This window comes from Nicotiana tabacum, chromosome 15, assembly GCF_000715075.1.
Source record: "Nicotiana tabacum cultivar K326 chromosome 15, ASM71507v2, whole genome shotgun sequence".
NCBI lineage: Eukaryota > Viridiplantae > Streptophyta > Magnoliopsida > Solanales > Solanaceae > Nicotiana > Nicotiana tabacum.
The window spans coordinates 44,318,469-44,333,973 of record NC_134094.1 but is presented as its reverse complement, the minus strand read 5'-3'; the positions used below and the strand labels follow the sequence as shown (position 1 = coordinate 44,333,973).

The following is a 15,505-nucleotide window of genomic DNA, read 5'->3' as shown; positions in this document are numbered from 1 at the left end:
CGTCTTCACGGTGTGCCCGTGTCTATCATTTCTGATCGAGTTACGTAGTTTACCTCGCACTTTTGGAGGGCAGTTCAGCGTGAGTTGGGTACGCGATTTGAGTTGAGCACAACATTTCATCCTCAGATGGACGGGCAGTCCGAGCGTACTATTCACATCTTGGAGGATATGCTCCGCGCTTGTGTTATAGACTTCGGAAGATCGTGGGATCAGTTCTTGCCCCTTGCAGAGTTTGCCTACAGCAACAGCTACCAGTCGAGCATTCACACGGATCCCTATGAGGCATTATATGGTAGGCGGTGTCGGTCGCCAGTTGGGTGATTCGAGCCGGGAGAGGCTCGGTTGTTGGGCACAGACTTAGTACATGATGCCTTGGATAAGGTCAAGATTATTCAGGATCGACTTCACACAGCTCAGTCCAGGTAAAAGAGTTATGCCCATCGTAGAGTTCGTGATGTTGCATTCATGATTGGAGAGAGAGTGTTACTTCGGGTATCACCCATGAAGGGTGTAATGAAGTTCGGAAAGAAGGGCAAGTTGAGCCCTAGGTATATCAGACCTTTTGAGATTCTGGAGAGAGTGGGAGGGGTGGATTACAAGCTTGCATTGCCACCTAATTTAGCAGTTTTTCATTCGGTATTCCATGTGTCCATGCTTCGAAAGTATCACGGCGATCCGTCCTATGTGTTAGATTTCAGCTCTGTCCAGTTGGACAAGGATTTGACTTACGAGAAGGAGCCGGTGGCAATTCTAGCCCGGCAAGTTCGCCAGTTGAGATCAAAAGGTTACCCTTCAGTTCGAGTGCAATGGAGAGGTCAGCCTATTGAGGAAGCTACTTGGGAGTCCGAGTCCGATATGCGGAGTAGATATCCCCACTTTTTCACCAGCCCAGGTACTTTTCTATGTCCGTTCGAGGACGAACGGTTATTTTAGAGGTGGAGAATATGATGACCCAAAAGGTCATCTTATGTCTTAAAACTCGAATCTGAACTCATAAGCCTTACAAATATCATTTTTACCCTACTCGATTTGCGTGCGCAGTCCGGGCAGGTTTCCGGAAAGCTTTTATGTTGAAAACTAAGGAAAATAAGAATTTTTGCCTTAAAAGTTAATTTTTGTTGTCTTCGGTCAATATTTTTGGTAAACAGGTCCGGATCCGTGCTTTGACGGTCCCGGTAGGTTCGTATCGAATTATGGGACCTGGGCGTATGCGAATTGAATTCGGAGGTCCCTAGCTTGAGTTATGAATTTTTGATGAAAACTAAAAGTCTGAAAATTATTTGTTTTTAAGAATTGATTGATATTTGGCATTGTTAGATCCGAAGCCCGGTACAGGTTCGTTATGATATTTAAGACGTGTCTGTGAAATTTGGTGAGAAACGGAGTTGATTTGACGTGATTCGGGCATCCAGTTGAAAAAATAGAAATTTTAAAGTTTTTTTGAGAATTTCATTTGATTTGGTGCTAAATTCGTAGTTCTATGTGTTATTTTGGCGATTTGATCGTGCGAGCAAGTTCGTATGATGTTTTTAGACTTGTGTGCATATTTGGTTTGGAGCCCCGAGGGCTCGGGTGAGTTTCGGATAGGCCACGGGATATTTTGGACTTGGAAAAAATCTGGTTTTCTGTAGATTCTGGTGTCTCACATATCCTTCTTCGCGTTCGCGAAGGTCCTCTCGCGAACGCGAAGAGTAAACTGATGAGGCAGGGATTTCTTCTTCGCGAAGACTTGGTCACGAATGCGAAGCAATGGGGGTGTTACCCTTCGCAAACGTGACAAGCCCATCGCGAACGTGTAGTGTTAGGCATTGGGGAGGGGGAGTCAGTCGCTCCTTCATCGCGAATGCGAGCAATGCCTCGCGAACACGAAGGCCAGGGGGAGTAACCATTGCGAACGCGAGCTGGGTCTCGCGAACGTGAAGGCTTGGCAGCTAGTACCCTTCGCGAACACGATGAACACTGTCGCCCAGCACTTAACAGAATCCAAAAACGGGATTTTAGCCAAAAATTTATTTTTCTCAAAAACCAAACGGTGAGAGGCGATTTTTCAAGAGCCATTTCTTCTCCAAATTGTTGGCAAGTGATTCTAAACCATTTTCTTTCAATTACCCATTACATTTTATGAATTATCAACCTAAATTCTAGAGTTTTCATGGTAGAATTAGGGGTTAGGGTAGAAACTAGGGATTTCAGAAATTTGAGGATTTAGACCCCAATTTGAGGTCGGATTTCAAAACTAATTACATATTCGGGCTCGGGGATGAATGGGTAAATGGATTTTGATCCGAACATCGGATTTTGACCAAGTGGGCCCGGGGTCGATTTTTGACTTTTTGGAGGAAAAATTTGAGAAATCTGTAATTATTCATTAAACTTGATTCCTTTAGCAATGTTTGATATTATTGAGTCATTTTTGAATAGATACGAGTGGTTTGGAGGTGAATTCCAAAGGAAAAGTTGTGATTGAGAATTATGTGGCCTTCGGAGCGAGGTAAGTGTCGTGTCTAACTTTGGCTTGAGGGAATAGGTATTATGTGTTCATTTGCTACGTGTTTGGTTGTTAAATACGATGTATAGGTGAGGTGACGAGCATCTATGCGTCGTTGTCGAGTCATAGCATGCGAGTGAAATTCTATTATTGTCTATTTTGTAGCCTTAAATTCTACTATCCGTGCTTAGCGGGTTATTTGAAATGTTGGGTGACTCATATCTGGTTTCACTGAGATTTGGTAACTTTCGAATATTAATTCAAGGTTGAGATTACATTGTGCTATTGATTATGGGTAAAATACTGGTTTCTTTGTGATACTCTTATCTATCCGTTGTTATTGATTCTGTGATTGGTGAGGAGGAGTGTAAAGCACGAAGGGTGATGCTGTGCATGCATTATTTATATTGTGAGGAAGAGTGTAAAGCACGAAGGGTGATGTGTATATTATGAGAGGTTTAAAGTACGAAGGGTGATGCAGTGTATATTATGAGAGGTTTAATGCACGAAGGGTGATGCCGTGCCGTTCTATTTATTTATTTGGTGAGGTTTAGAGTAAATACACGAAGGGTGATGCCATGTCGTTCTATTTATTTATTTATTTGGTGAGGTTGAGAGTAAAAGCACGAAGGGTGATGCCGTGCAGTTTTCCTTGCTGTTTTAATTGCTCAATTCATTTAAGGATTTTCGGTTTATTTCTGTCTTTTCATTATTCTCACTCTTTATGTTGTATTCCCCCACTGTATGTTCCCTTCCCATTATTTCTGCGTTATTTCTTTATTTACTGTTGTTGCCACTAGCATGATTATACTGTTCAGGTTATATGTGGGTGTCTTGTCCTAGCCTCGTCACTACTTCGTCGGGGTTAGGCTCAACACTTACCAGTACATGGGGTCGGTTGTACTGATGCTGTACTCTGCACTTTCTGTGCAGACTTTGATACCGACTCAGGTTGATCGAGGTTTTGCTATTGGTCCGCTGTCCGGAGACTCAAGGTAGATCTGTCGGCGTTCACAGACCTTGAAGTCTTCGTCTACCTTTTTTATGTCACTGTTGTTTTCTTTCATTCAGACAATTGTATTTCTTTCATACTATTACTTGTAGTAAATTCTAGAATGCTCGTGAATTGTGACTCCAGATCCGGGTGGTAGTAAATAATACAGTTTTATAATATTCCGTACTTATTTTATTTCATCTTAGTTAATTATTGTTATTTACTGAATGGAAATAAGGAATTAGTTTAACGATTTTCTAACATTGGTTTGCCTGACAAGTGAAATGTTAGGCGCCATCACGGTCCCGTCGGTGGGAAATTTCGGGTCGTGACAGTAGGTGACTCTCGAGAATGGTTCTAGTGGGTTCAAGTTTCAAGATGTGATACTTAAGGATTTACGGATACTTTATTTGGTTAAGAATTTGAGATTTAGTGTTGGATTATGTCAGAAACATAGAGTACTTCTGTATCATTATTGATCCTATAATGCAACATTCAAGAGATAAAAAGGAACAGTTTCAGATTAATTGGAGAGTGCTTTAGAGCAAAAATCTCTGTTTGAGGTTCTTTTGGGTACATGAAGGGGAATGAAGTGGCTTATAGATATTGGGATGACGTTCAGATACTCTCAAAGCAGCAAACTTTTAGAAATAACGGTCTGACCTCAACCCGTAGGGATCTAATTCGAATCCAGCAGAAATCTGTTTTACAAGTCGAACCATACAAACGTATAGGTGTCCATGTGTGTGAGAAAAACAAGTATAAATAGAGATATATTTCAAAATACTCTCAACACAGGACAGTGCCAAAACAGCTTGGATCATTAGTGTTTCAAACCAATGATGCTCCCTGACGAGTCACCAGAACAAAAAGAATTGTTCGAGTGCAGGGTTCTGCTCTCGCATACAAATTGACAATGCTATCACAGACTATCACAGACTGCTAACATACAGCAAACGACACCCAATTTGCTTACAGTACCCAAGATCACCGGAGGAACCCAACGGACTACAGCTTTTGGCACCAACCTAAGCAAGTGTAATATAAGTGGCATATACAAACAGTTCCAAAGTTATCAAAATTTTGTTGAGTCATTCTCTTAACAAGAAAATAAAGTCAAAAAAATAAAAAAGAAAGAAACCAAGCCCAGAGAAGATGTATCATGCATTGATATGAAAGAAGACTCGACATAATATGATGTGAATAAAGATTCAATCCTCTTCCAACCCTGCCGGTTGATCTCTCCTGCTTGGACCACCAGCTGGTTTTGCCATAATAATCTGAACAATATACAAAATTTAAAGAGAATGCATAAAGGTTAAAAGACTTCAAAATGAAGACAAAATTTAATAAATGACGATTCATCAAGCAAAAGAGAATTAGTGATAATTTCATGTCGATCAGCATTTTGGAGAGCCGCAATTTTCCTTATTATAATGTTGGTAGATTAGCAGCTTTTTCCCCTCATTCCAAACTCCAAACTTTACTATTATTCATTGTGCTACATAAGTTTATGAATGACTAATAGCTGATTACCTGGTCTACCCGAAGCACTGTGCAAACGGCATCCGCAGCATATTTTAGAGCAAAGAACCTGTTTAGGGGGAGGCATCAGTCATGAGGAATGGGAATTGCATCACAACAATCAAATCTTTTATGAAGAAATTTAGTCGAGAAACAATATTCAACTAAAAATACTTTAATTGTCAGGATATATACAAAATGAAGAGTGAAATCAATAATGAGCTAGGTGAGACCTCTTTCACTGCAGCAATTGCTTTATTTTTTATAAGTGATTCACTTCAGCAATTACAATTGAGTGTGAACCACATACGTCAAGTTTAGGCTGTCACATTTCAAGATAGATGTTCAATGTCCAAGTAAAACCTTTCCTCCACTCATTGAACAAAATAAAAATAGCAGGTTGCAGTAACCGGTGGAAAAGGCAGCTTACTTGGTGACATGGAGGTCCCATACATTCATGGTGGAAACATCCTCAGAGACACCTCTCTCCAAGTTAATGCCCACTTTAATGTTTCCAGATGCATGTTCAGCATACAAGGATGATATAATTTCCATTGCATTGAGGCCAGCATTCTCAGCTAGCGTCTTAGGAACCATTTCGAAAGTAATTAGTGTGATGTCACACAGAACAAGAGTAAGTGCACGCAGCAGGAAGGGAGAGCTCATCTGCATTGCAAAAGCAACAGAAACAATACCCAGTTTCTTTGCAAGAAAATTCTTTCAGTTTTCTTGCCAACTCAATTTCAGTTGCAGCAGCCCCAAGTACAATCCGACTGTCCCTGCACATTGCCTGGTACAAACATAAAGCAACAAAAGTCAGATCCCAATAGATCTTCCATCTGTAGCAACGTATATTCGAAATGTACCTAATCTCCAATGTCCAACAATAAAATGTATCCCAACACAGTGAAAGGGACGTTTTTTAAAGATAAATCATAATGCTTCCATTAGTAGCTATTAGGTGAATTTCCTCTTCTACTTTGGCTACCTTGTATGTATTTACGCCATCATCAACTACTCTTTCAAGGTCATCCAAGATACTATCAGTGCTTCCTCGCAAAACAATAGTGGAGACAGAATTTCCAACTTCTTCATTCCTCACAACTGTAACCTGTTGCAAATATAAGGAATCAAAGGTACTACTAATGCAAACAAGACCTATAAGATTTTGACTGTAAATTGAACAAAGATGAATATTACCCTAGCACCACTGATTTCCTCCACTGAAACAGAATCAACATAGCCGAGGTCATCTGGATTTGGCTGGCTAAGCTTCACCTGTTCTCACAATCAAACAAGAATATTAGGATAAACAGAAATGAACTCTTCTGCCCGCTCGAGCGCGCGCACACAGACATACAGGTGTGTGCATATATAAATACACATACATGTTTTACATGTGTATTAATATGTGTGATTCTTAATACATATTTGTGTGGGCTCTATATAACACCAGCATGCTTACAACTGCAACAGCCCCAGTGGTACGGCAAAACCGTCGGAGTTCGAACTTGGAGCTAATTTTTAACACCATAAGCCTGCAAATGTAATAATGAAAATCACAATTATCTTCCAGAAGCATTTTATAATAAAAAAATTAAGTAATTTTCAGAAGATTCCAGGAGGTAACCAAGTCAAGATAGTTCTACAAACATTTAAAAAAGTCTACGAAATAAAAGAAAAAGAATCATGACATAAGGAAATAGTCTGCTGATATTTTTAAAGAAAATGGTACTTATGGGGTGAAAATGCTGCTTTCTATTTCGGTTCTTCTCAGGTCTAAATTTTCTATTGCACAATATATTTCATTTCTTTTCCCCTAATTTTTCCCAACAATCAACTACTACAAAATTCCAATAACGAAATTAGAAACTATTACCTGCTATATGCGGGACAGACAGTTATCACCATCTACAAAATAAAAAGTTCTAGTTTATCCTTTAAATTAGTTGCCAAGTGTATTTCCCATGCAGGTGCTTCGAAGTTCAAACTATCTTAAGAGGAAATAGTTCTAATCTGTCCTAGAAAGGTACCAACTTCTGCTAATGAATCTTTTCTACCAAGTGTCTTATGCACCGACACTATCAAGTAGCAGTATGCAAAACGAAGATGTTTGTCATCGGTGGATATCCTCTGTAAACCCACTAATTATATGAGAAATTACCATCCACGGAGTCGGAGACACCTTACAAAAAGAGAATTCAATGGAGTACACAACACCGAGAAGGAAATAACCCTGAATATGCAAGTCACAATCTCCCTATTTAGAATTCAATACATCAGAACAAGTCTAAATAAATACAGATGACGTTAAACCTACCAAAAAATGTACCTAGCCACTCGCGCGTGCATAGACTATATATATATGTAATGCTATGAAGCACTGGAGTATTGACATAATAAGAAATACAAATAAAACTTCTCTCAATTTGAATATTTTATGTAGAAACTGTTGAAGTTACAAGTGGTCCAGCGGCCCAACACAAAACTGAAGGCCCAACTTGAAGTACTTAGCTGTACATACAAGTTAACTTACAAGTGTAGCCTTTTCTTTTACAGGGATAGCCATTTTTATTAGTTGTATATAAAAATGTATAGTTCTAAAATATTCAGATTCTCTCCGTAAGAGACACATCTAAAATAAGAGTCCATATTTTCTCTCTCTTGGTAAGCATGGGGTTCACCCCTTCATTTCATCAAATTGCTTCGATCCTTGTGCGTAACATGGTATCAGAGCCCGAATTTGGGTGAATCGGAGCATCGACCGTCGTCCGATGTTACCCTTGACGGACAATTTTGGAGTTATTTTTCATTTTTCGGTGTAGAGTTTGGTGAAGTTTGTGGTTGTTTCCGATAAATTCTTACTTCTACGAAAATCCAAGGTTCTGTTTCTTCGATTTGCTGGAGAAAGTTGTTGATTTGGTGGAGAAGACTGGTACCTTCTTCGATTTTGTTACCATTTTTTTTTGTTCGATTTGAATTTGAAACCCTAGTTTCTTAAATCTGTTATGGCTCCACTAGAAAATGCATCTGATACTTCTACTTCTACCGTATCTGCCAATTCGGTTACTGTTGAGCCCTCAAATCCACTGTACCTCTATCCTACTGACAACCCCGGTACTATTATCGTTGCCGATCGATTCAATGGTATGGGATATGGAAGTTGGAGAAGGGGAATGCTGATTGGTTTGTCATGTAAGAATAAGCTAGGCATAATCAATGGGACTATTTCCAAACCTAATGTTACATCTCCATTGTATGAGCCTTGGTGTCGATGTAATGACATGGTAATTTCTTGGATACTGAATAGCTTGGAAGCTGAAATTAGGGAAAGTGTTATATATACAGAGTCAGTTGCAAAGTTATGGATGGACATTGAGAAACGATATGGACAGCCCAATGGGAGCAAAGTGTATCAGATTCGTAAGGCTCTCTCATCTATTTCTCAAGGAGCTTCAAATATTGCTTCCTACTTTTCCAGAATTAAGAAGTTGTGGGATAAGCTAGCATATTCCATAACATATCCTGATTGTGTATGTGGATGTAAAGAGGCTTATAAAAAATTGGAAGAAGTTCAGAAGCTTCATCAGTTTCGTATGGGTTTGAACGATAATTATTCTACCATCAGAAGGAACATTCTGGCTATGAAACCTCTTCCAGACATAGACACAACGTATGCTATGCTGGTTAATGATGAAAGTCAATGTGAGTCACAAGCTTTAGTTCCATCTTTCTCTTCTGAGTCTGCTTCTTTCTCCACTAGTGTTCAGAAGCCATATACTGGTTCTTCCCCTGCTGGCATCCGAAAACCTTATTCACAAAAGGTTAATTTCGATCCTAAAAGGGCAAATGTCATATACAAGTACTGCAAAAAAGCCTGGCCACACCATAGAAAAATGTTACAAACTTCATGGGTATCCTAACACTTTTCAGAGCACTGTCCAGTCCAACAGATTTAAGAAGCCTACTGGTTATGCTTATGTTTCAGAGACTCAAAGTCTGGGACCAACAGATGGGTATGCTTCTGATAATAGGATTGAACAGTTTGATTCTAAGAACCATGGTTTCACATAGGAGCAGTATGAGCACTTGTTGAACATGTTTCAACAGTCTAAGATCTCTCATGATGCTACTACCTCTGGATCTGCCAACCTTACAGGTTTGGTACATTGTGTTGATACTAGACATTGTTGTATGTTTGCTTGCAATCTTTCTCGCTTAGTTGGTAATCCTTGGATAATAGATTCAGGTGCTACAAATCATATAACTCATCAGAAATCTCTCTTAATAAATCTTAAACCACTAGCAATCCCTTACCTTGTCATACTTCCCAATGGTTATAGGGTGAAGGTCACTTGTTCTGACATACTTCCTTTATCTAACGAGTTGATTTTGAAAAATGTTTTACTTATACCTTCTTTCCAGTACAATTTAGTTTCCCTACATCAGCCCTTATTGCAACTTCATTGTAATGCTTTATTTTCTGCCTATGATTGTGTCTTACAGGGCCTTTCTCTGAGGAGGCCACTGATTTTTGGTAAAATCTCAAATGGACTTTATCTGCTACAATTCGCCCCTAACTCAATTTCTGCTACTTCAATTGGTGAAGTTGTCAATGCTACGACTGCTGATTATACTAATTCTTCATCTTGTTTTGCTCCTGTCAACACTATAAATATCATTGATGCCAATAAAACTGTTTCTACTTCTGTGCCTTCTACAAATGATTTTGTTCCTGACAACACTGTAAATACCATTGATGTTAATAAAATTATTTCTACTTCTGTGTCTTCTACAAATGATTCTGTTCCTGTTTTTAATTTTGATATGTTTTGGCATCTTCGACTTGGTCACATGCCTTTTCATAAAATGAAATCTATTACTCATATTAAAGATAAGCTATCTAAGAAACAGTCTTTTGTTTGTGAAGTTTGTCCAATGGCTAGGTAGCAAAGACATCCTTTTCCTGATAGTTCCATTAAGACTACCAAGCCTTTTCAACTTGTCCATGTGGATTTATGGGATCCTTACCATACACAAACATACAATGGTTTTAGGTATTTTTTGACTATTGTAGATGACTTTACTAGGGCTAGTTGGACTCATTTGTTGTCTACCAAGTCTAATGCTTTTACTTTATTGAAATCCTTCATATTTCTTGTCCAAAATCAGTTTCATTCTTCTGTCAAGACACTCAGGTCTGATAATGCTTTTGAGTTAGGATCTAGTGCTGAAGCCACCTCTTTCTTCTCTTCTCAGGGAATCATTCACAAAACTTCCTGTCCACATACTCTTCAACAGAATGGAGTTGTGGAAAGAAAATACAAACATTTGTTAGAGACTGCTAGATCCTTACTTTTTCAGTCTAAACTTCCACTAAAATATTGGGGGGAATGTGTACTTACTGCCACTTATTTGATCAATAGGTTTCCCTCACCTCTTTTAAATCACAAAACACCTTATGAGCTGTTTTTTGGTATTCCTCCTATATACTCTCACCTTAGAGTTTTTGGTTGTCTATGTTTTGCTGCTGTTCCTAAGCCTTATAGGGATAAATTTCATTCAAGGACTGTTTCTTGTATGTTTTTTGGATATAGCATGACTAAAAAGGCTTTTAAGTTGTTGAATCTGACCAAACACAATATTTTCTTCTCTGCAGATGTCCTTTTTCATGAATCTGTTTTCCCATATTTCTCTCCTTCTCCTACTTGCCTTTTTCCTTCTACTGCACATATATCTGTTGATTTCTCTGCTCCATCTCCTCCAGTTACATCTGCTCCAATTTCTGCTTCTACCCATGTCACGCCCCGAACCTAGGAGCGAGACAAGCACCCGGTGCCTCACCTAACCTAGCGTACCAAATTGCGACTAAGGGACTCTGAACATATAATGTCATACTTTCGCCATGGGGCCACCTTGCAAGACAATTTGCAAAGCAAAATATAAAACTGAATGGAAACTAGCGCTAACTAAACATCAATATAAAGCTAGGCCGACAAGGCCGTCATAGCTACTACAGCTGACAAACCATCAAATATACATACCAGGCCTACAAACCCAACATACTGCACTAACCAACAGGATATGTCTACAAGCCTCTACTGATAGATGTACTATGATCGGAACAGGGCCCCGACCTACCCATAACATATATACAGATATACATAAGATGTACACAACACTCTAGACCTGGTAACTCCGAAAGACATGGAGCTTACCGATCAGGCTGAACTCGGGAAACACCTACTGAGGAGATCTACTCGTCCGTCTATCTGAACCTGCATGCATGAAATGCAGCGTCCCCGGAAAAGGGACGTCAGTACGAAATAATGTACCGAGTATGTAAGGCAATAACATAACTGAAAATCAAAACTGAACTGATAATATAATAACTGGAAGTAACTGGGAGTCAAAGATGATCTAGAGATATACTTACCTGCTGATACTGACTCAACTCCTTCAATATAGTAAGTAAAATAATTGTACGGCCTTATAAGGCTCGGTATATATATAACTGCTCTGCCATAGTAGGCTCGCTCATAGGCGCTCGGCCATACTAGGCTATGTATCTCGGCCATGCTGGGCTCGCTCATAGGCGCTCGGCCACAGTAGGCTCAGTATATAACTTTCCATCTGATCAGAGGTTGCCCAATAGGGGCCTGCCCATCGATTATAGCTCGATAGTAATGAAAATACTGTAATACTGTATATATAGGCTTGCTGCTCTCTTGACTGGAAGAAGACAATACTAAAATTGAATATAGAGTCTCGATAAGGAATAATATTGTAACTTATGAGACTAGAATAGTGTGAATAAATTCATGAATATGAACTTCTCTTTTTGTCTCATTACTAACACATGTAGCTACGAGATCATGCCAAAATGAAGGAAGGCTTAGCCTTAACATACCTTATCACAATCTTTCCAATCACCAAGTTGAACTCACCTCTTCGCACCTTAATCTACAAGAATGATAATAATACTATCGTTAAGTTACGAAAGGTACAACTATCGCACAACGAACGACAAACCTATTTTGTATTAAAACGGGCAGTATCTCCCCTATAATCCTTACTTCCTCCAAATTCAAGATAACACCAACAATACAAGAACAGAACAATAACAACATATATACATCATTTTCCAGCCCTATATACACCATCAAATACTACAAAATAGCCCAACACACCCCAATCTCTTCGTACACAAAACGACCACCGTAGTAGTGTCAAACGACCCGAAAATGTTATGACGAACGACCAGCCAACCACCCTACATTTATATGGTGTTTATAAACCCCCTTCCTCCTCCAAAACTCCACAAAATAGTAGTAAAACACGCAGCCCAACAGCAACACAAAACAGTCCACAAAACAGTCCGCTACAAGTGAATAACTCGAACTCACGGCTTCCGATCACCGTCCCGTGAGTTCTTACAAGTATAGAACGACTTACCATGAATTTATAGAAGAAAAATTGGATGAAAGAGAGCAGTAAACTCACCTTATTTGTTGGATAACTCAGCTCTTATCTTGGTTCTTCAAACTCTAGGTTTTACCTCCAATTGGAACTTGAAAGGGAGAGAAAATCAATTAGGGTTTGTGGAAAATTTTTGGGAGGATTCTTTGCAGAGTTTATGTCTGGTTATTATGCTCTATTTTAAGTCTAATATATGAAGAAAATAGGCCCTTAAAAGGCCTCTTTGGACGACCCGAAATGGCCCCTTTTTTTGGGCTCTCATTTAAGCAAGTAGGTGACACACCTACTTGTCACCTAGCAGCTTGCGCAGTATCGCACAAATGCCCATATCTTTCTACTCCAATGTTGTATTGACAAACGGTTTAATGCGTTGGAAAATAGACTCATAGATCTTTAATTTGATGGGTGGAACACCCCATAACTCTAAGTATATTGGGAGAAAATCGCAGTTACATTTGACCCAAAGTTTCAGTAAAACTTATGAATGTAACTTGTGATGACTTTCATCGACTTTTGTTCCACAACTCGCTTGACTTCAAAACATAACACACGGATGTCATACGACTAATATAAATCATAACATAATCTCCTTATCATGTTAAGCACCCTAGTCTCACCCCAAAGGTATATGTTATAACATTCCCAACTTGTCGACTTTCGACGAAACATTATTTTCTTCAATTGCTTTAGCTTCTGAACCGTCCAACCCTCTTTGTACTTGTTGTTCATGATCTTCAATATTTGTAACCTTAGAGGTAACATAATTAAATTACTTTATATACTTTTAAATATTATCTCATTTTTGGTCCTACATTAGTTTGCTTACGACGCATTTTTATGTACGAAAATATAGGGTGTAACATCACTCCCCCCTTGGGAACATTCGTCCTCGAATGTTTACTCTTAGAGACTTTGGAAAAGTTTGCCAGAGTATCCTTCGTACACTAGGTTAAAACCAACCTGCACGCAGCCAGAAAATATACTATGCATGCCACACATGGCCAATCTTTATAAATAGCAGCAATTTGCCTCACCGACCGTAAATCATAAATATTGAAAGTGAAAAATAAAAGCTTACCTGATGACCTGCTAGCCTGAATAGAGCTGTGTTGTAGCATCCCATCTCGAGCCATATCTTCAGTTTGAAATAGGTGGGGGTATTTAGACTTCATTTCTCCCTCCGATTCCCACGTCATCTCTTCTACATTCTTGCTCCTCCATAAAACCTTCACGGAAGCTACCTCCTTATTTCGTAGCTTGCGGATTTGTCGGTCTAGGATGGCAACTGGAAATTTCCTCGTATGACAAGTCCTCTGTAATCTGTACATCATCCGTGGGCACCACTCGGGTAGGATCGCCAATGCACTTCCGTAGCATAGATACGTGAAAAACTGGATGGACAGACTCCAATTCTGAGGGCAACTCTAACTCATAAGCTACTTGGCCCACTCTCCGAATGATCCTATAAGGCCCAATATACCGTGGGCTAAGCTTGCCTTTCTTGCCAAACCTCATCACACCCTTCATAGGTGATACCTTTAAGAATACCCAGTCATTAAATCCTGAACTCTAAGTCTCGTCGCCGCACGTCAGAATATGACTTCTGACGACTCTGAGCTGTCAACAGTCGCTCCCGGATAAGCTTTACTTTCTCTATAGCCTGTTGAACCAGGTCTGGCCCATATAACCCAGATTCCCCAACATCAAACCACCCTATAGGAGATCTGCACTTACGCCCATACAAAGCCTCGTACGGAGCCATCTGAATACTGGAGTGGTAACTGTTATTATATGCAAACTCGATAAGAGGTAGATGTTCATCCCAACTTCTTTTAAAATCCAACACACATACTCGTAACATATCCTCGAGCGTCTGAATTGTGCGCTCGGCTTGTCCATCAGTCTGTGGATGAAAAGCTATGCTGAGATTCACCTGAGTCCCTAGACCTCTCTGAAATGACCTCCAAAAATGTGCTGTAAACTGAGCCCCACGGTCAGATATAATAGAAACTGGTACTCCGTGTAGCCGCACTATCTCCTTAATATATAACTTTGCATAATCTTCTGCTGTATATGTAGATCTGACCGGTAGGAAGTGAGCTGATTTTGTGAGCCTATCAACTATCACCCATATGGAATCGAACTTACGATTAGAACGAGGTAAACCCGTGATAAAGTCCATGTTTATCGCCTCCCATTTCCATGTCGGGATCTCTATAGTCTGCATTAGTCCTCCAGGCTTCTGGTGCTCTACCTTCACTTGCTGGCAACTAGTACATTGGGCGACAAACTCAGCAATGTTCTTCTTCATATCATTCCACCAGTACACATCCTTAATGTCATGATACATCTTCGTCGATCCAGGATGGATGGAATACCATGAATAATGTGCCTCTGACATAATCCTGTCTCGTAGCCCTGCTACATCTGGAACACACAAACGACCCCTGTATCTGAGAACCCCATCTCCCTTGAGCTCTAACAGTGGCTTCTTCTGCTGCGGAACTCGCTCTCTCAGCTCGACCAACTCTGGGTCCTCGTACTGCCTTTCCTTGACTTCCGCTATGAGGGATGATTTTGTAGTGTTTTGGAGTACAACTCCACCATCCTCAGAATCTACTAACCGAACCCCCAACGAAGACAATTGATAAATCTCTCTAGCTAATTGTCTTTTCTTGGGCTCTACATGTGCTAAGCTACCCATAGATCGGCGACTTAAGGCATCTGCTACAACATTAGCTTTCCCTGGATGGTAGAGAATGTTAACATCGTAATCTTTCAATAACTCAAGCCATCGCCTCTGTCGCAAATTCAACTCTTTCTGCTTGAAGATATATTGTAGGCTTTTATGATCAGTAAATACATCAACATGAACACCATATAAATAATGCCGCCATATCTTAAGTGCATGGACAACCGCAGCTAACTCGAGGTCGTGGGTCGGATAATTCCTCTCGTGCTTCCTCAACTGCCTTGAAGCATACGCAATTACCTTCCCATGTTGCATCAGGACACATCCT

General features: G+C 39.8%; 1 protein-coding gene across 1 annotated transcript; it reads right to left on the bottom strand.

Moving 5' to 3' along the window:
• Window positions 1-4,320: 4,320 nt before the first annotated feature.
• Window positions 4,321-6,335, bottom strand: LOC107786281 (T-complex protein 1 subunit theta-like). The gene is made up of 5 exons (XM_075231825.1): window positions 6,207-6,335; window positions 5,995-6,117; window positions 5,437-5,796; window positions 5,019-5,076; window positions 4,321-4,762 (listed from the first exon to the last, which is right to left on the bottom strand). The coding sequence occupies exons 3-5, from the start codon at window positions 5,676-5,678 to the stop codon at window positions 4,694-4,696; spliced, it is 369 nt and encodes a 122-aa protein (XP_075087926.1). The 5' UTR covers window positions 5,679-5,796; window positions 5,995-6,117; window positions 6,207-6,335; the 3' UTR covers window positions 4,321-4,693.
• Between the last annotated feature and the right edge of the window lie 9,170 nt (window positions 6,336-15,505).